This window comes from Electrona antarctica, assembly GCF_951216825.1.
Source record: "Electrona antarctica genome assembly, chromosome: 3".
NCBI classification, from domain to species: Eukaryota; Metazoa; Chordata; class Actinopteri; order Myctophiformes; family Myctophidae; genus Electrona; species Electrona antarctica.
The window spans coordinates 48,880,902-48,903,401 of NC_136808.1; the positions used below are offsets into that span (position 1 = coordinate 48,880,902).

A 22,500-nucleotide genomic window follows, 5' to 3' on the forward strand; every position below is an offset into this window, starting at 1 on the left:
TGTGTGTTTTCTCCAGAGACTGAAGGTGTGTTAATGAGAGTTTTACATACTAGCTGCATTCGCACACGTGCGTATGTGTGCATGTGTGCGTGTGTGTGTGTGTGTGTGTGTGTGCATACATGTGTGTGTGTGTGTGTGTAACTTCCTCCTACATCAGATGGCTGATAGATGGCGCTAGGAATACACACACTTAACACATCCAATAGATCAATATGACCGGTATGGAATGTGTTTGTGTGTATCTGTGTGCACGTACCTACATTTGCGTACAATGTTTCTCTGCAGTTCTGTGTGTGCACGTGTGTGTGTGTGTGTGTGTGTGTGTGTGTGTGTGTGTGTGTGTGTGTGTGTGTGTGTGTGTGTGTGTGTGTGTGTGTGTGTGCGTGCGTGCGTGTGTGCGTGCGTGCGTGCGTGCGTACCTGGTCACACTGCATGCTGCCGTTGACTGTTCCGGGGGCGTGGCAGTCACAGGGCTGACACACATCAACTGACCTGGGTTCAGATCCCTCCAACCTGAAGAACCGTCCGCTACACAACTCACAGCTCTTACCTGAGAGAGAGAGAGAGAGAGAGAGACAGAGAGAGAGAGAGAGAGAGAGAGAGAGAGAGAGAGAGCGAGAGAGAGAGAGAGAGGATACGGGATTCGATTTTACAAAGTTTTAATATGGAGGTCACTATATGTAAATGTATTATAGTACACCGTCAATGATTCTACAGCAAATCAGTTTTGAATGTAATAATAAGTCTATCAGAAATAAATATTGTATAATTCCATGTTCATGCTGTAATATTACCCTTAATATTACACTTTCTTCCTACCAGTAGTAAATCTGTTGCCTTTCTATAGAAATGTTACATTTTTGAGGGGCGCTAGGCTCTCCTATAGATAGTTTTCTGCGTATGTGTGTACCACCCGGATTTGCGGATAAAAAGTCAGGACAGAAAAGTGAGGATGTATGATGATAAGAGCGCCCCTCACTTCTAACTGTTTGGACGCCACGCCCGAGATAACAAGATTAATCTACCTTTGTCCAGGTCGCCACCCCGAGATAACGAGATTTGATTAATAGGCGTTAATTGAAAACGTTAGCAACAATGTTGAACACCATACCACTGTTACTCAGTGTACCAGTGACATGCTATCAGCAGCGTACCAGCAGTGTTGTGCATACAGTTGTCACAGACTCCGCCCCCTCCCCGATAGTGCTCATCTGGTTGGTCATCAGCCGTGACATCATAATGGCAGGAGTGGGTGTGGCCATTACACTGGCAAGGACGGCAATTCATGGGTTGGAGTTGGTCACCTGACCGGAATGGCTTGTCGTTGTAGAGAGGCGCACATCGCTGGCACTGCATTGGAAACACACATAATATATATAGCACACAGATATATCTTGTTATCAAAAGAAAATAGGAAATTACCCGACCTGGGTTCCATTTTTAGAGGCAAATCTTTCCAGTGATAAAATGGCAACTAAAGTAATCAAAGAAATAAACAAAAGACGAACAAGATATTTGTACAGGATCTCCTCACTGGTCAGTAAGAATACATTGGGGACTCTAACAGGAAATGTCACGACCACTATGCATGCACCTCATGGTACCACAGCACCACAGACCTTAAAAACACTATGCATGCACCTCATGGTACCACAGCACCACAGAGACCTTCAAAACACTATGCATGCACCTCATGGTACCACAGCACCACAGACCTTAAAAACACTATGGTCCTCATTCACAACGGCGTTTACGCTCATAAAGTGACGTTACGTGAGCGGAGCGTGAGCGGACAGGCACTTACGTGGATTCCCACATTACGTGGGAATTCATGAACTTGAACGTGAACTTGACGGTGACGTGGGTTGGTCGGAAATTCCGCTGAAAGCTGCGCCACCTCTCATGGTCGTGTACGGCTTGCGTAGATTTATTAAGAAGGCTTTAGTCTTCATGCTGAATCAATTAAAAGTCCCCAAACCTCAGATAAAATATGTAGGCATGTGTCTGTCCCATTGGTCAGCACATAAAAAAATGATAGCCTATATAAAAGCCAAGTATCACTTGTATGCCTATATGCATGCATTCTAGAGGCAAGTTAGCCTAGAGTCCCATACAGAAACTGCCCCCGAGCCCGACACCTTTTTATTTATTTATTAGGATATTTCTAGCATGCGCGATTGCGCTGCTCACTTGACAGCTTTCTACTCGCAGTGCAACGCGCTGTGAGCTTGTAGATCGGCTCTCGCAGTCTCGCGGACTCGCGCTGCATGTTAAAAAACAAACTCACAATTATAATAAGAACATACACTTATCTGCATTCTGCACTGTACGAATCCAACGTTTTTTTAGTGTAGTAATGTCTGCAGTATAGGACTATTTAAATTGTTTCGTTATGGAGCTCCTTTGAGTCAGTCTGACTGTCGGTGCGTGTGTGTGTGTGTGTGTGTGTGGGGGGGGGGGGGGGGGGGGGGGGATTAGCCCTATATAAAAAATAGAAGACCACATTAGCCTATTTGAATGAATGGCATCAGCGTGTTTGAAAGTCGGCCAGTCATATCATAGTTTTAAGCCAGCTCACCTCCACTCGCGCTTATTCACAAACATGACGGACAGACAGACAAGAAAGGCTGTTGATGATGATTATTATTACCACTGTAACTCGCTGATCAGCATGTTGACAGAGACTCAGCCAATTAAAGTTTCACGTAGGCCTAAATGCATTTGCTGCAAGCACCTATCTGCCTCCATTTGCGTCGTGGTATTAATTTATAATATGTATATTGATCACATGCGGACGCCACACAGAATAGCCAACTCTTACCTGCAGCTGAGGAAACATACAACGTAGTTGGATCGGATGAAATATAGCCTTAAGTCCAAATCCCACAAGAAAAAAAGAAAGAAAATATGTTCTGTGTCCATGCATGTCCATATATTTGCTTTCCAAATCCGACAGTGCAGGGCAGGGAATCAATCACCGCAGTAGACTAATCAATAGGGCCTTTTATCATTGCCGAGTTTTAATATAGCATTTGGTTGTGTGGTGAACAGTACAAACTAGAAGAAGTGCCCTTCTGGGCACAGGTCTCCACCAGGAGGATAGGAGTGTGTGTGAGATGTTTGCCTTTGATGGCAATTGGATGATTTGAGGCATTTTGTTCCAAAAATGTGTTTTGCAAAAATCAACCTGTTGGTGGCGCTATAACAGGCCAATGTGAAAAGGGTGGGATATATTCCTCAGCCTAGTAAGAAAATGTGTGAAAGATTTCACGTAAATTGCATGCTGCGTTCATGATTTGAGGCTTTTGTTCAAAACGGGGCAATCTTGCAAACTGTGAAAGCCAATTATAGCCAATTAGGATGGAATATGAAATATCGGACAGATCCGACTTGAGCACATGACCATAGAGATACTGTGTAACGATTTGTGAGATTTTTGGACAGAATCTGGAGGAGTAATATCAAAAAAGGTGTTTTACAAAAGTCGGCCTCCTGGTGGCGCTATAAAAGGCAGATGCGGAAAATGCAGGTCAAAGGTTTGTCCTTGGCCACTAGGGAGTGTGCATGCAACGTTTCATGCAGATCGGTGCAGTTTTAGGTAAAAATGTGAAAAGCTGCCTCATGGTGGCGCTATAACAGGCCATTCTGGAAAATGCGGGGCAGAGGTTCATCGTTGCCATCCAGGGAGTGTGTGTGCAAAGTTTGGCATCGACCGGGTTAACGGTGCCGGAGATTAGCTGTACACAGACGGACGGAAGGAAGGACGGACGGACGGACACACACACACGGACGGAGTGCAAAACATACTCTCTCCCCATGCCTTCGGCGGTGGAGACAATTAACTTCTTTCTCATTATGTGAAAGTAACTGTAACATCAGTTAACTTATTAACGTTCTGACATTTAACAAGGAGTGAAGCAATGCGTGCCAAGTTGGCAAGTTTCGTTTATAATTATATACAAAACTCGCGCTGTTTGCTTGAAGATCTGTCCGTGCAGAGACCCGCCTGTCAAAATTAACTGCTCTACAAGCTCATCGCGGCTGTTGTATATAATTTAAAGCCCGGTGCAGGCTATGATGACGTATTTCGATATTTCCTGTTGCCTTATATGGTGTGGGATGGGCGTTCTAACCAGGCGACACCAGGCGAATCGCCTGGGAAAAATGCGGAAAGGCTACACTCTGCGATCCGCACAAATGAAGTGATTACACCAGCTTCCCTGAATAAGACGGGAGCAAATCGCAGTGTGATCGGACAGAGAATTACGATGATATTTAGTATCTGTATACACTTCCGTTACACTCTGGTGTAAACGCCGTTGTGAATGAGGACCTATGCATGCACCTCATGGTACCACAGCACCACAAAGACCTTAAAAACACTATGCATGCACCTCATGGTACCACAGCACCACAGAGACCTTAAAAACAAGACTATGCATGCACCTCATGGTACCACAGCACCACAAAGACCTTAAAAACAAGACTATGCATGCACCTCATGGTACCACAGCACCACAAAGACCTTAAAAACAAGACTATGCATGCACCTCATGGTACCACAGCACCACAAAGACCTTAAAAACAAGACTATGCATGCACCTCATGGTACCACAGCACCACAAAGACCTTAAAAACAAGACTATGCATGCACCTCATGGTACCACAGCACCACAAAGGCCTTAAAAACAAGGCTCCAGACCTCCCAAAACATGCACCTCATGGTACCACAGCACCACAAAGGCCTTAAAAACAAGGCTCCAGACCTCCCAAAACATGCACCTCATGGTACCACAGCACCACAAAGACCTTAAAAACAAGGCTCCAGACCTCCCAAAACAAACTGCTCATGGTACCACAGCACCACAAAGACCTTAAAAACAAGGCTCCAGACCTCCCAAAACAAACTGCTCATGGTACCACAGCACCACAAAGACCTTAAAAACAAGGCTCCAGACCTCCCAAAACAAACTGCTCATGGTACCACAGCACCACAAAGACCTTAACAACAAGGCTCCAGACCTCCCAAAACAAACTGCTCAGGCTACTACTAGGCCTCCCATCTACAACTCATTTAACCCCTGCTCATTCCGCTAGGGTGGGATGGCTCAGGGTAGAGGACAGAGTACAGCAACTTGCAATGGGCCTGTTCCACAAGATACACTTACTGTAACACCCACAATTTACAATTTTACAATTTAGGCATTTAGCAGACGCTCTTAAGCAAGAACAAAAAGCATGGCAATACATCATATACATAAAAAGTAGTTATCATGAATCATACGTAAGGTCAGAACGTAACAGTGGAATATCCATATAATGAAACCATACTGTACTATACAGTACCTGTTATAGTATACTATAGCAAAGATAAATCATAGTTCTTAACGTTTTCCTGATTGCTGAACCGCTTCCGTTTCAAAGGTTCAACTGAAGTACTACCTACAATGATTTAAATGTTTCGCTCAACAGGAATAAATGTTTTAACTGCAGTTGAAAAGGGGAGGCTAGAGACTAGTATAGACAGTATCACACTATTATAACAAGTCATTACAATCACATTTTTGTAGAATCTGATTTTCCTCGCAATTTTGTACCCCTAAGCATTCGCAAAAACCGTCTTCAATTAATTAGTCTATCATTGTGTTATTTTACAAACAGAACCATATGCTCAGAATGAAATAGTCCCTTGACGTGTACAATGTAAGCATTTATACACAACATGCTCACATGCAGTACGTGTTTGGGTAAGCAGATTGACAATGTGTGTTTTGTGTGCTTGTGGCCAATGCATGCATGCTTATATGAGTATTACAGAATGTCTCTTGACACATGAGGACTTGAACACTTTCACAGAACACAAAGAAATATATAGAGAGAGACAGAGATAAAGGAGGCGTGTTTAAATCTAAAGAGAGATATGAATAAAACACATTAACTGAATGGAAAACACAGAGGTATTCTGTACCTCATAAAAGGAACTCATTACAGAATGTTAACACACACACACACACACACTTTTACTCTCCCGTGTGTATATGCAGTGCATGAGTGCTGAGCACTCTCATTCTTTCTCTCGCCGTCTCTCTCTGTTGCGCGCACACGCAAGCACACGCAAGCACACACACACACACACACACACACACACACACACACACACACACACACACACACACACACACACACACACACACACACACACACACACACACACACACACACACACACACACACACACACACACCTGCTCTCATGAAATGTGTGCACTCTCTCTCTCTCTGTCACACACGCGCATGCCACACAGACAAGCGTGTGCGCAAGTCACAGGGAAATCCGCCCGCTAATGAGGAATGACTTCCAGCAGCCAAGCCTCTCAACACGACCACTTTCATGTCAAAATAAACATGTCAAGGTGTGTAGCGGGGAGGGGGGGGGAGGGGGCGGTGCAGGAATAAAACATGCATGTTTTGTGTTGTACAGAGCAGAGGCGAGAGGGAGAGCACGGCCCTCTTTGATTGTGTTCAGCAGTCAGTACGAATTATAGCAGACATGAGGGCATCAAATAGAAGGATTAAAAATGTATATACAAAATAAAAAAAATCTGCGAGTTCCTCCCATGTGACACATTCAGACCCGAGCAGTCTATTATGCATGAAAAGACACTGGGGGATGGGAGGAGAGGGGGGAAAAGATCCTATTCTGTCCAGAGAGAGAGAAAGGTGTGTGTGTGTGTGTGTGTGTGTGTGTGTGTGTGTGTGTGTGTGTGTGTGTGTGTGTGTGTGTGTGTGTGTGCGCATGCATATGGGGAGATGAGATGGTTGTTAGTCTGTCTATGGAGACAAGTCTGTGACAACACTACACAGTACACACACAAATGCATGCATACGTGTGTGCGCGCACACACACACACACACACACACACACACACACACACACACACACACACACACACACACACACACACACACACACACACACACACACACACACACACACACACACACAGACAAATCAAACTCAATCATGCAAATGTCAGGACTAGTAATCAGTTAATGGATGGGAACGGTGAACCATAGACATTATTCAGTGATAAACCTCAAATCACTAAAGACTTTTTTGAAACAGGACATTGTTGTTGGTACAGACGGTTTCATTGGAAACGGTGAGACACATCAGGTTGGCTGTGGCTGGGCTTTGGGCTACACTAAACAGGTGACCAAAAATAAATAATGGAAGGCTAAAAGGACAGTTATATATGATGATGATATACTATAGCTTTATTTATGTATTCTTCTTCACAGAATCAAATGATTTATGGCCATGACTCACCAGCATCCTGGATGGCTTGATTCTAGGCTCACAATAATTGATACAAATATTATTTGGAAACTAGTATAGATGAATGTGGTGCGTGTGGATCAATGGAACCAGAAAATGGCCGCCACTGCAAGTCCCTGTTGCTATCGTCAGTTTGAAACCATCTATAGACAAACAGACAGATAGTACTGAGAGATGCCTGTCCACAGCATGAAGAACATAACAGGCCAGTGTGTGTGTGTGTGTGTGTGTGTGTGTGTGTGTGTGTGTGTGTGTGTGTGTGTGTGTGTGTGTGTGTGTGTGTGTGAGAACACCGTTGGTAGCATGGTTCCCTGTTGAGTTATTATTAAGAGGATCTGATGAAACAGCAGGACATTCTCAGAAGACAGCAAGCTCACGCGCGCACGCGTGCGTACGTACACACACACACACACACACACACACACACACACACACACACACACACACACACACACACACACACACACACACACACACACACACACACACACACACACACACACACACACACACACACACACACACACACACACACACACACACACTTGTCCTGTCTGTCTGCCAGAAGGTCTGTCTCTGTGACTGCTGCTGTCTTTGTCGGTCTACAGTACCTGTCTCGCTGTTCGTCTGTCTATCTCTGATTATCTGCCTGTGTACCATAGGTCCGTCCGTCCGTCCGTCCGTCCCTCCCTTCCATTTTTGCACTTCCAAGCTCTCTCCTCATCACCCCTTTCCCCCTCTCCATCTCTTCTCATCCCCCTCTCCATCTCTTCTCATCCACTCTCACCTCTCCATCTCTTCTCATCCACTCTCACCTCTCCATCTCTTCTCATCCACTCTCACCTCTCCATCTCTTCTCATCCACTCTCACCTCTCCATCTCTTCTCATCCACTCTCACCTCTCCATCTCTTCTCATTCACTCTCACCTCTCCATCTCTTCTCATCCACTCTCACCTCTCCATCTCTTCTCATCCACTCTCACCTCTCCATCTCTTCTCGTCCACTCTCACCTCTCCATCTCTTCTCGTCCACTCTCACCTCTCCATCTCTTCTCGTCCACTCTCACCTCTCCATCTCTCTTCTCATCCACTCTCACCTCTCCATCTCTTCTCATCCACTCTCACCTCTCCATCTCTTCTCAACCACTCTCACCTCTCCATCTCTTCTCATCCACTCACCTCTCCATCTCTTCTCATCCACGCTCACCTCTCCATCTCTCTTACTCTCACCTCTCCATCTCTCTTCTCATCCACTCACCTCTCCATCTCTTCTCATCCACTCTCACCTCTCACCTCTCCATCTCTTCTCATTCACTCTCACCTCTCCATCTCTTCTCATCCACTCTCACCTCTCCATCTCTTCTCATCCACTCTCACCTCTCCATCTCTTCTCGTCCACTCTCACCTCTCCATCTCTCTTCTCATCCACTCTCACCTCTCCATCTCTTCTCATCCACTCTCACCTCTCCATCTCTTCTCAACCACTCTCACCTCTCCATCTCTTCTCATCCACTCACCTCTCCATCTCTTCTCATCCACGCTCACCTCTCCATCTCTCTTACTCTCACCTCTCCATCTCTCTTCTCATCCACTCACCTCTCCATCTCTTCTCATCCACTCTCACCTCTCACCTCTCCATCTCTTCTCATCCACTCTCACCTCTCCATCTCTCATACTCTCACCTCTCCATCTCTCTTACTCTCACCTCTCCATCTCTCTTACTCTCACCTCTCCATCTCTCTTCTCATCCACTCTCACCTCTCCATCTCTCTTACTCTCACCTCTCCATCTCTCTTCTCATCCACTCTCACCTCTCCATCTCTCTTACTCTCACCTCTCCATCTCTCTTCTCATCCACTCACCTCTCCATCTCTCTTACTCTCAGCTCTCCATCTCTCTTCTCATCCACTCTCACCTCTCCATCTCTCTTACTCTCACCTCTCCATCTCTCTTCTCATCCACTCTCACCTCTCCATCTCTCTTCTCATCCACTCTCACCTCTCCATCTCTCTTACTCTCACCTCTCCATCTCTCTTACTCTCACCTCTCCATCTCTTCTCATCCACTCTCACCTCTCCATCTCTCTTACTCTCACCTCTCCATCTATTCTCATCCACTCTCACTTCTCCATTTCTTCTCATCCACTCTCACCTCTCCATCTCTCTTACTCACCTCTCCATCTATCTTCTCATCCACTCTCACCTCTCCATCTCTCTTACTCTCACCTCTCCATCTCTCTTACTCTCACCTCTCCATCTCTTCTCATCCACTCTCACCTCTCCATCTCTCTTACTCTCACCTCTCCATCTATTCTCATCCACTCTCACTTCTCCATTTCTTCTCATCCACTCTCACCTCTCCATCTCTCTTACTCACCTCTCCATCTATCTTCTCATCCACTCTCACCTCTCCATCTCTTCTCATCCACTCTCACCTCTCCATTTCTTCTCATCCACTCTCCTCTCCATCTCTTCTCATCCACTCTCACCTCTCCATCTCTTCTCATCCACTCTCACCTCTCCATCGCTCTTACTCACCTCTCCATCTATCTTCTCATCCACTCTCACCTCTCCATCTCTTCTCATCCACTCTCACCTCTCCATCTCTTCTCATCCACTCTCACCTCTCCATTTCTTCTCATCCACTCACCTCTCCACCTCTTCTCATCCACTCTCACCTCTCACCTCTCCATCTCTTCTCATCCACTCTCACCTCTCCATCTCTCTTACTCTCACCTCTCCATCTCTTCTCATCCACTCTCACCTCTCCATCTCTTCTCATCCACTCACCTCTCCATCTCTTCTCATCCACTCTCACCTCTCCATCTCTCTTCTCATCCACTCACCTCTCCATCTCTCTTCTCATCCACTCTCACCTCTCCATCTCTTCTCATCCACTCTCACCTCTCCATCTCTTCTCATCCACTCTCACCTCTCCATCTCTTCTCATCCACTCACCTCTCCATCTCTTCTCATCCACTCTCACCTCTCACCTCTCCATCTCTTCTCATCCACTCTCACCTCTCCATCTCTCTTACTCTCACCTCTCCATCTCTTCTCATCCACTCTCACCTCTCCATCTCTTCTCATCCACTCACCTCTCCATCTCTTCTCATCCACTCTCACCTCTCCATCTCTCTTCTCATCCACTCACCTCTCCATCTCTCTTCTCATCCACTCTCACCTCTCCATCTCTCTTCTCATCCACTCTCACCTCTCCATCTCTCTTCTCATCCACTCTCACCTCTCCATCTCTCTTCTCATCCACTCTCACCTCTCCATCTCTCTTCTCATCCACTCACCTCTCTTCTCCCGCCATTCGCTCTCTATATCTCTCCTACTCTCATCTACCCTTCCCTCTCTCTTCTTTTTATCCCATTCCCCTCCCTTTACTTCTATTCTTCTCATCCCCTTCCCCTCCCTGCACCCATTGCGTCCCTCTCTCTCTCTCCCTCCCATTCTACTCCTTATTGTTCTCCTATAGAGAAATCACTTTCTCCACCACCCCCACCCCACCACCACCACCAGCCCTTGTTCTCATCACCACAGTGACTATGTGAGCAGGAAACATTACCATAGCAAATGAAAGAGGCATCTCTTTCTTCTTCTGTTCTTTTCTTGTCGTTTCCATCCCTTCCTCCCGCAGCCTGCTAATGAGAGCAGGGACTGCTAGTTGGGAGTTAAGAGTAAAAACCCAACACTGCATGTGCTTCTCTTCTGCAGACAAAAGCTTTTCACCAGTTGACTCGTTGCTGCTCCATCTATTCTAAACCCAGTAGAGACTAGAAGGATACGTATATCCTGCTTGAAATGTAAAGAAGGATGTGACCAGTGGGAGTCTGACGCAACGCAATGCAGCCTAACAGTATGATTCTAAAAGATCATTACAGCATTATCAAATGATGTGGACTTAAACATAACCTCTCTATGGATTTTTTGTTAAAGCACACTTCTATCTCTCTCACAGACACGCACGTCTGTACAAATGAATGCAAATCTTACTGGCTGTCTCCATTTGTACTCCATTTGTACGTCAGTAATCAGCCAATAATATTTATGAATGTTGAGTAATGCAAGATAGCAAGTATGTCAAACAAACCATTACATATTTTTGAGTGGTGTAAACCACTCCTACAACTGGCTTTGTTAGTTTACGTGTCTGTCCGTACCAAAACAAATGAGCATGGTTGCTATGGTCACCCAGTTCACATGGGTGTGATTTCATTACGTCAGACATTACGTCAGACCACAGCTGATCAGTCTATATAAGACCTTACACCACTCAGTTCACACGGGTGTGATTTTTTAAGTATTTGTATGTATTTACTAGGGATGTCCCGATACACTTTTTTCATTTCCGATCCGATCCTGAATCCTGATACCACAATTTCTATGTTAGCCGATACCGAATACCGATACCAGTGTTGTGATCTTGTGTTTATAGCAGAGTCCTCAATCAAATGTCACACAGTTGAGCAACTCCAAAGCAAACTCCTCATGCCCCAACATTTTATTTACCAGCCATAGTGTCAACCCCTTACCCTGTGTCGGATCTGTGATTAGACTGGCATATCACCGATATGACAAATAAGGGCCGATACCGATACAGTATTGATACATCTCCTAGTATTTACAGTATGTATGTATGTATGTATGTATGTATGTATGTATGTATGTATGTATGTATGTATGTATGTGTGTGTGTGTGTGTGTGTGTGTGTGTGTGTGTGTGTGTATGTATGTTGTATGTATGTATGTATGTATGTATGTATGTATGTATGTATGTATGTATGTATGTATGTATGTATGTATGTATGTATGTAGTATTATGTATGTATGATGTGTGTGTGTGTGTGTGTGTGTGTGTGTATGTATGTATGTGAGAGAGACAGAGAGTGGGGGGGGGGGGGGGACGAGTGGGCGCAGAGGGAAATAAAACATCTGCTGTGTACTCTGACAGTTTAGACAGAAGTTGCTGAGTGTGTAGTCCAGGCTAATGGATCCGGTATGTGGACATTCAGATGGCCTGCTTGAAGGGGGAGAGGGAGGGAGAGCGGGAGGGAGTGTGTGAGAGGGAGAGAGAGAGTGAGAGAGAGGCCACCCATTCCATCCAGAGATGCCATGACCAATTCATGCTCTCCCTGGAAAGGTTGTGGCACCAGTGTGTGTGTGTGTGTGTGTGTGTGTGTGTGTGTGTGTGTGTGTGTGTGTGTGTGTGTGTGTGTGTGTGTGTGTGTGTGTGTGTGTGTGTGTGTGTGTGTGTGTGTGTTGTGCATATGTATGTATTTGTGTGTCAGTTTAAACCCAGTTAACCCCAGCCTATTGGTGGAAATCTGCTGCAGTTGCAGGCTTTGACAACATATATGTTGAACGACCCCAAGCACTGTCACTATCCATAAGTCTCTCTCTCCTCCACCCCCCCCCCCCCCCCCCCAACCATAACTAATCTGTGATACTTGGGTAAAACTGTGAGAAGAGACAGGGAAAGAGAATCAGAGAACAATCACAATGTTCTCAATTCAAATATTACTGGTTCAAATGATATTCAATTACAATCAAGAGTGGACATACAGTATTTATAGATATGTATGAGGAACAGAGGGCTTACAAATAGGATTTCACAAGAAAGAGAGCACATGCAAAAAGGAACGTAGACGTGTGTGTGTGTGTGTGTGTGTGTGTGTGTGTGTGTGTGTGTGTGTGTGTGTGTGTGTGGTGTGTGTGTGTGTGTGTGTGTGTGTGTGTGTGTTGTGTGTGTATAATACAAAATGTGATCTAATGCTGAGAAACGACAGAAGCCATCAACTGTGGACAGACAGAGAGAGACAGGGTGAGAGATTAGAGAGTGACAGAGTGTGCACACACAAGAAAGAATCAAAAGAGAGTGAAAGAACGAGAGAATAAAGGTGTGTGCGTTGCGTGCATGTGTAGCGCGTGTGCGTGTGTGTTGTGTGTGTGTGTATGTGTGTGTGCGTCTCGTTGATCATTCTGACACATGTCTGAGCATTCTTCTGTCACTTTAATGTCACTGTGGAAATTCTGCAGATTAGTAGAACATCCTGTCAGGGAGCTGGGCCTATCCAAGCCAACAGAACGCATGCAATATTAATCGCTAATATTCCCCCAGCCTTTTATGCTCCAGTATTACAGACAGAAGAGGCTAGTAGGGGTCCTGAATATTCACGCAATGGACATGTCGGACACACACACACACACACACACACACACACACACACACACACACACACACACACACACACACACACACACACACACGCACACGCTCGCTCGCTACAGCCCTGACATACCGATGTCTTTCACTGTAGGGTGGTTTTGTTCACAAAAGGGATTAATGTATGTTTTAAAGTAATCTTACAGGCGCCCGCACGCACAAACACGCACGCATGCACGCACATACGCACGCACGCACAGACACACGCACACACGCACGCACACACACACACGGTTATTACCATATAGTCAGATTGTTGATTCCTGTCCCATCTGTTACCACCTGCTAACTAGATACAGTCACTGAGCGAAAGGGAGAAGGAGAGCGAGAAAAGGAGCGAGAGAAACAGGGACAGAGAGAGATGAAAAGACGTATAGGCAGGAAGGAGACATAACGAAAAGGGAGACATAACGAAAGAGTAAGACCAAGTGGAAACAGAGGGAAAAAGGAGGGATAAAACAATAGTAAGAGATAGATGAAGAGAAAGAGGAAAATGTCCCTGTCACAGTCCCAGGAGAGACGGATGGAGAGATGAGAGAACTAGTAAATGAAAGGAGAGATGGAATGGAAAGATCAGAGAAGAAGAGATGGAAAGCCAGTGGAGGAAAGGGCCTGAGGAGTAGGAAGAGAAAGAGAGAGACCTTTGACGTATTGAAAAACATCTTAAAGTGGACCGTTAAGGTGTGTATTTGAGCAAACCTGCTATTGCACACACAGATAGGCTGCCCACCACACTAGTGGGCATGGCCAGGTCTAGGATGATGCCATCCAGATAGGCTACCCACCACACTAGTGGGCATGACCAGGTCTAGGATGATGCCATCCAGATAGGCTACCCACCACACTAGTGGGCATGACCAGGTCTAGGATGATGCCATCCAGATAGGCTACCCACCACACTAGTGGGCATGACCAGGTCTACGATGATGCCATCCAGATAGGCTACCCACCACGCTAGTGGGCATGACCAGGTCTGGGATGATGCCATCCAGATAGGCTACCCACCACACTAGTGGGCATGACCAGGTCTAGGATGATGCCATCCAGATAGGCTACCCACCACACTAGTGGGCATGACCAGGTCTGGGATGATGCCCTCCAGATAGGCTACCCACCACACTAGTGGGCATGACCAGGTCTAGGATGATGCCCTCCAGATAGGCTACCCACCACACTAGTGGGCATGACCAGGTCTGGGATGATGCCATCCAGATAGGCTACCCACCACACTAGTGGGCATGACCAGGTCTAGGATGATGCCATCCAGATAGGCTACCCACCACACTAGTGGGCATGACCAGGTCTGGGATGATGCCCTCCAGATAGGCTACCCACCACACTAGTGGGCATGACCAGGTCTAGGATGATGCCCTCCAGATAGGCTACCCACCACACTAGTGGGCATGACCAGGTCTAGGATGATGCCATCCAGATAGGCTACCCACCACACTAGTGGGCATGACCAGGTCTAGGATGATGCCATCCAGATAGGCTACCCACCACACTAGTGGGCATGACCAGGTCTAGGATGATGCCATCCAGATAGGCTACCCACCACACTAGTGGGCATGACCAGGTCTAGGATGATGCCCTCCAGATAGGCTACCCACCACACTAGTGGGCATGACCAGGTCTAGGATGATGCCATCCAGATAGGCTACCCACCACACTAGTGGGCATGACCAGGTCTAGGATGATGCCATCCAGATAGGCTACCCACCACACTAGTGGGCATGACCAGGTCTAGGATGATGCCATCCAGATTGTAACCACTGAACACCAACTGTAGCACCTACTGTACAGTACTTAATTTTGACCCGACGTCAAAATAAAAAAAAGTCTTCTGAATATATATTCAAAGATTTGTGCCGCATTTTCACGATTTTTCAAAAATAGTAGACCTACAAGCTTGTAGCGCGCCACTCGCGCCACTCACGCCACTTGTAGATCTGCTATTTTTCAATAGCTAAATAATGCTTAGTTAAAACACCAAAACGGGTTCCCGTCCAGAATGGGTTAACTACAGTACTAGTGATTTAAGTCTTTGTCCATTAACTGCACTGCTATAATTCACTATTTTGTTTAGGTTGGTGTTATGAAACCGGGAATTACAGTTCAAAGGTGAACGCTGTAGTATAGATGCACGCATTGGTTACGATTCAGAGGGTTGCAGGTTCTATTCCCCCATCATCAGATGGCCGTTATACCTTCACGACCATACAGCCCAGTACTGACACTCTAGTGCTGTGCGAAGCACGCATTGTCACTTCATCAACTTCCAGCTACTAATTGTGTGCGTGCGTGCGTGCGTGCGTGCGTGCGTGCATGCAAATGTGGGGGGGGGGGGGGGGGGGGGAGTGGGGGGTTGGGGATTCATTAGAGATGTCCTCTCTATGTCGTTTAAGTGGAAAACTGCTTAATTAAGACCATGAGGAGGGTTTCCCCAGGGGTTTCCACTGTGTGTGTGTGTGTGTGTGTGTGTGTGTGTGTGTGTGTGTGTGTGTGTGTGTGTGTGTGTGTGTGTGTGTGTGTGTGAGTGAGCGAGCGAGAGAGTGAGTGAGTGAGTGAGTGAGTGAGTGAGTGAGTGTGTGTGCGTTCGCGTCAGCAGTGTGTGTTAGGTGCTGTGCTCTGACGTTCTTCAGACCTGCAGATGAGCACACAACACACCCAATGCGTGTTGGTGGTAATGTGGTCTTTGTGAAAGTGCAGTGGAGGAGTGTGTCCTGAATGTACTGAATGGTAGGTTGTCTTACTCACATTGTGTCCCTCCGTGTGACTCTCTGGCACACATGCACAGCGGTACGGTGTCACGGTGATGTCACAATGATCTGCATGGCCATGACACTCACATCTAATGAGAGAGAGGGGGAGAGAGAGAGAGAGAGAGAGAGAGAGAGAGAGAGAGAGAGAGAGAGAGAGAGAGAGAGAGGAGATAAGAGAAGTGTCAAATTAAGATTTGAGTTTAAAAGGACTACCTAAATCAATCGATAGAAAATGTCTTTCTTTCTTTTTAACTCATTTACTGCCAAGGTTCCTTCAGTTTACACCATGGACGTGACGTCGAGAGGCTACAAGAAAAACATCACATCCATGGTGTAAAAGGAACCATTAAATAAACCTTGTACGTTTTGGTGCATCATCCAGTGTCTTATCTTATCTTATCTTATCTATTATTCTGACCTCGGCCCGGCACATGGTTTTCAGTATGATGTGACAAGTCACACCATACCAACCTGACTGACATAGCCAGTTTTGGTTGTGAGTCACGACACATATTATGGAGATCCCCAACTGCAGCCAAGTTACGATTATACCCAAATATGGACATAGTGAGGGTGGGTGGGAGCTTGATCAGCGGTGACAGCTGGAAGTATGAACAATACACAATGGCCATCAACTGTACAGTAGCAGTATCCTAATCCTATTGCCCGTAACCCGACTATCATGTACCTAATACTGACCCTAACCCAGATTTTGACTAATTTCTGATGTTAATTATTGTTTTCTTAATTGTATTTTAACAATCCAAATTCAAAATGATAAAGATAAAAAATGTGAAAAAACTACCAACTAAATCCACAAATAAAAGTAAGTGACTTCCTCTCCTTTTATTCTGTCCATCCAGCAGCAGTGAAGCCATTAGGAGGACATTCCATTTAACATTTATAAACGTCAGTCTGAGATATCAGAATAATGGAAGAGCACGGCTGACAGCCCTCCATGCACACACTCACACAGAGAGACAGGTCAGTCATTCAATTATTTATTCAGATATTCAGATGTGTTCATTATTTTCTTTCTTTCTTTCTTTCTTTCTTTCTTTCTTTCTTTCTTTCTTTCTTTCTTTCTTTCTTTCCTGGCATATTCGGCGTCATGTGTGGACGTGCGCTGATCTGGTAACGTGAATATCAGCTCATGCTAGATACAGTATGCATACAAGTAGAGTCGTGCTGGGGCGTTCCACAACCGCCGGCAGGACGTACAGTACAGTACAGTACAGTACAGTACAGTACAGTACAGTACAGTACAGTACAGTACAGTACAGTACAGTACAGTACAGTACAGTACAACATTGAGAATCACTGCATCAGAACATCCCCAGGCGTCTATTTTCTTTTACTGCCTTTTGTCACAAACAAGAGGATCCCCTATCACGAACTGCATGTACCGTAGCCTATGTGTACATGCGCCTGTCAAGACCCCCGCAATTGCTCACACACTCACACAATGCTCCCCTCACTGTCACTGCAGACACACCCTATTGAGGAAATATTAAACACACACACACACACACACACACACACACACACACACACACACACACACACACACACACACACACACACACACACACACACACACACACACACACACACACACACACACACACACACACCTTTGTCTTGCCAACATGCCATTTACATGCTTGAGAAGGGAGAAGATGGAGAGAGAGATGGAATTATGGAACAGAATAGATGGGTGGATTGGGTGTGGGGGGTGGGTTGTAGAGTTGACGTTTCAGTGCATTTAAATTCCCCCTACTTCAGTCTAACAACAAGCTACTAATTAAAACAGCTTAGAGGGAGATGATTGCTTCTTCCATAATCTCATAATTACCACAGTCAGAAGAAAGCCTTCTCTGTCAGCTTAATGAACACGTGTGTTAAACGCCTATAAAACCAGCATTAAAACACTTCTCGTCTCCGTTACACACGTCAACATTCAATATATCTGAAATGATCTGTCCTCGTCTGTGCAAAACGTGTTAAAACCTACAGAGAGAGACATTCTCAGCAATTCTCCTATCCTACTATGAATGTGCAAAAAATCTGTGTGTGTGTGTGTGTGTGTGTGTGTGTGTGTGTGTGCGTGCGTGCGTGCGTGCGTGCGTGCGTGCGTGCGTGCGTGCGTGCGTGCATGTTGTGTGCCGTGTCCGCCATTGAGTCGGTCGCATAGACTCTGGCAATAGTGAAAGTTACAGGAGTTGGGAATATTTTTGAACTCATTCTCTGCCTTCTTTTGACTCCCTCGTCGCCAAGACTGTCTTTTTAAAGATATATTTTTCTGCCTTTATTGATAGGTTGAAAGTAGATTGACAGGAAATGGGGAAAGAGATGGGGGGGGAAGACACGCGGTAAAGGCCGTCGGGATCGGGAGTCGAGTTTGACGACTCCGCTGGCTTTTTTTAGAATCCTAATGTCTCGGATTCTTCTTCCAGGCTGCGTTTTGGATCAAAACAAGCTTGATTTGCGGCTCATTTCTATAAACGATATGATCGCTGGTTACAAAATGTATGTTTTGGGTATATTTAATTATTTTAGTGCCATCTACATAAACGTAGCTAGGCTAATGGGACCTATTTATGCCAGCTACGCGTATAAGCGCAGACAACCGTTTACTCCATATATGAAAGCGCCGTCCGTCTGTTTACCTTTTAGCATTGCTCCGGCTAGTATGGACTTCCTCCTTCCCCACCAGCGATTTTTTTGATTTTTTAATCCAGCTCTGTTGAGCCTCCATTATAACCCAATTTCTCGTATCTCCAAAGGTTCGAGAGCTGTCCAGGGTGCACCGCCGCGCACCCGACGATTGTAAATCGTCGAGTTTGTACCGCATTGCTGAGAAAATGTAGCTGGTTGTACTGCTAGCTAAAGACTGTGGGCTAATGCGAGTGGTGTTGAACTCCTCCCAGGGGCCCCCACCTTCCTGTTTAACCCGGAACAACAAGCAACAAGCAACAAGCTCCGTAGAATGGGACCAGACGGGTGTCATATCGGCAGTGACAGCATGCTAACCCTAGAAGGAGTTAAATAACATTCGCAGGACACGATTTTCACTTCCTGTTTTTTCCGAGTGAAACGGCTGTCAAAATAAGTTGATTGAAGTGAACAGTGGCGGTCTTCTGATTATTCAGCCACCAGATGGCAGTGATGACGGTGGGTGAGTTAAATGAGAATCGATTTTCGAATAGTGACCCCAATAATCCACAGCCCTAATTTCCAACTCGCATCGTTCTCGACTTGCATCGTTTCCGAGTAGGAAAACGAGAGAAAAACTGTCCAAATGTCGAGAGACTAATGTATTCAGTGACTGCCTCCCCTTTCAGCTGGGAGCCTTCCTCAATGTTTGAGGAAGACATACAGACAAAACATGTCGGCGTTCTCTGTCTTTTGGCTTAAAATAAATGTTGAAATAATATAATGTCTGGGTTTATTTCAAGGTGTGCTGCTTAATTTGTTCTTTTTCCATGGGAAGACAGTCTATTACTGAATCACAATTCATGAACTCCATGCAACCTAACCTGAGCTTTTAGTGAGGGGAGCACTGCCTCCAAAATAAGCAATTGTTTGATCATTTCAAGACAGAGGACTTAAACGTTATTGAATTGTTGGAACTAATTGACTGAGCTAAAATTAATTTAAGATCTGATGACAGATGACAAAAATATATGGTATTATGCATTGAATTACAGTTTACAGTCTTATACGGTTTAATACTGTTACTGAATTTGAAAAATCAATCAATAATGTTACATGTAATGACTTCTCACCTTCCACTGACGGTGATCTCGTTGATGGCGTAGTATCTGTGCTGATGGTTCACCCCTGCTGCTGTGGTGTGGTACTGTCCACTCAGATGGATCCTGATGTGGGTGGCCTGTACCATCCTCTGCAGGGCAGGGGTGCTGTAGAAGTCATTGTAGCCTGGCCTCAGGTTGGGTTCTGGGGTCAGCAGGCTGAAGGTGATGTTACCTCCTGTGTATGGCACCTCACTGAAAACGCGCGCACACGCACATGCACACACAGAGAAAATAATAATTACAAACTAGAAAGAGGCGCTTCGCAAGCACATATCTGCACCAGGCCACGTGGTCTACAAAGGGCTGTGTAAGACATGGGTTTTAGCTGTCCGGATCCAAGGAAGCTGCAGGCAGAAATAGTATTTCCACCACATTTGGAGGTGTGCTCTATAGAGCACCGAAGTCTGACGTCAATATTGGTTGAGGGCGCAAGTCCACGGGTTCATGTACTTTGTATTGGCATTGTAATCCCCATAGGGGGATTTTAGATTGCCTCATATAACTGTGTTTGAAAAATAAACATGTCATCCCGGCCGTTTCACTCATGAAGAATCAACTGACTGAGAGAAAACGCTATTGTTACTGCTGCTGAATTAGTTAAATTTTTGCTAGAAACAGACGGTATCAAATATGAGCACCCCCCGACAATTTCGCAGAGACACTGTTTATTTTTGGACCACAATGGTTATATGAGACGATTTTAAGATGACCCCATGTTATTCTCCATAGAGAAATGACTTCTGTGAACCAGGCAGAACCAGGGGATGAGCGAGTGACGTCAGGACTTCGGCACCCTATCCTGACGTCACTCGCTCGTCCCCCTCGATTCCCCTGGTTCACGGAAGTAATTTCTCTATGGAGAATAACATGGGCTCATCTTAAAATCGTTTCATATAAGCTGTCTCTGCGTTATTGTCAGGGAGGTGTCTCTGTATCGTGCGTGCGTGCGTGCGTGCGTGCGTGCATGCATTGATACAGTTTAAATAATGTTCAACAGCTGTTTAAGTTACCAATAGAATGTATTATTCCAAGGACACATTAGTGTGGGGTGGGACCCCGTTACAATGATATAGCCCTGCCCTGCTTGTCTGGGAACCAATCCCATCGCTACCTATACTCTCCTATGACCCCAGTATTTAATAGACCCATCGTTTAGTCCTACTCGCTAGTCGCTACAGACAAATAAAACATAAATGTTTCAGGAGGTGGAATTGCTCTGCTGTGTTAAAAGTAAATCAATGAACCATTATTTACCCACTAGGTTTTGTCTAGGGAGGGTGTGCACCACCCCACAGACATCTCAAGCAGCTAAAACAAGGTTTTGTCTAGGGAGGGTGTGCACCACCCCACAGACATCTCAAGCAGCTAAAACAAGGTTTTGTCTAGGGAGGGTGTGCACCACCCCACAGACATCTCAAGCAGCTAAAACAACACAAACAACAGTTACTGGTCCTTTTTAGATGCAGGCAAAGCTTCAGCAATACAGTCTGATGAGACAGCTGAATGGTTTTTCCTTTCATTATTGTGCTTATAATTACATGCCCAAAAATTGGAACGCCAAGGATAAAGTGGTTAAACCCTTAGGAGGCTAATTATCTTGAGATAGGATTGTGTTTATTGATTATTATTTATGTTTTCTCCAAATCATTAAAATATCAATCAACTAATTTGTTATCCTCAAATTATTGTAGTTGCTCCAATGCCAGCCTATGTTTACATCATACCTGTTCTATCTGGTGCCAACCCCAAGAGAAGGAGTGTGTGTGTGTGTGTGTGTGTGTGTGTGTGTGTGTGTGTGTGTGTGTGTGTGTGTGTGTGTGTGTGTGTGTGTGTGTGTGTGTGTGTGTGTGTGTGTGTGTGTGTGTGTGTTCAGTTCTCTACCTGGTACTACTCAAAGCTGAGCCAAAGCAACGTGGCAGTTTCCTTTATGAATCTAGTGCCACTGTGAGCATGCCAAGATATGTATGCGTGTGTGTTTGTGTGTGTTTCTGCGTCTGCGTGTGCGTGTGTGGGTGTGTGTGTGGGCTCCCTTGTTCAATCAAGCCAACATGTTTCTCTGTAATCTTGTCTTCATAGAGGCGACTGTGACCAGCCAATAGGGTCACAGCTAGACCACTTCCTGCTTTTCTCTGATTGGCCAAGATCAAATGTTTTCGCATCAACTGGAACAAAGTGTGTGTGTGTGTGTGTTGTGCGTGTGTGTGTGTGTGTGTGTGTGTGTGTGTGTGTGTGTGTGTGTGTGTGTGTATGTGTGTGTGTGTGTATGTGTGTGTGTGTGTGTGTGTGTGTGTGTGTGTGTGTGTGTTGTGCGTGTGTGTGTGCGAGCTCCCCTAGGGGGAGAAACAGAGACA

The 22,500-nt window shown here is 45.6% G+C and overlaps 1 protein-coding gene across 1 annotated transcript in view; it reads right to left on the reverse strand.

Annotated features, from left to right (window-relative positions):
* Positions 1 to 22,500, reverse strand: part of ush2a (Usher syndrome 2A (autosomal recessive, mild)) — a 363,038-nt gene that overhangs the window by 290,525 nt on the left and 50,013 nt on the right. Inside the window, exons 11-14 of the mRNA XM_079496383.1 lie at positions 20,120 to 20,341; positions 16,327 to 16,420; positions 1,155 to 1,350; positions 420 to 550 (exon numbers count right to left, since the gene is read on the reverse strand). Coding sequence (XP_079352509.1) covers positions 420 to 550; positions 1,155 to 1,350; positions 16,327 to 16,420; positions 20,120 to 20,341 — 643 coding nt within the window. The remainder of the gene's footprint in view (positions 1 to 419; positions 551 to 1,154; positions 1,351 to 16,326; positions 16,421 to 20,119; positions 20,342 to 22,500) is intronic.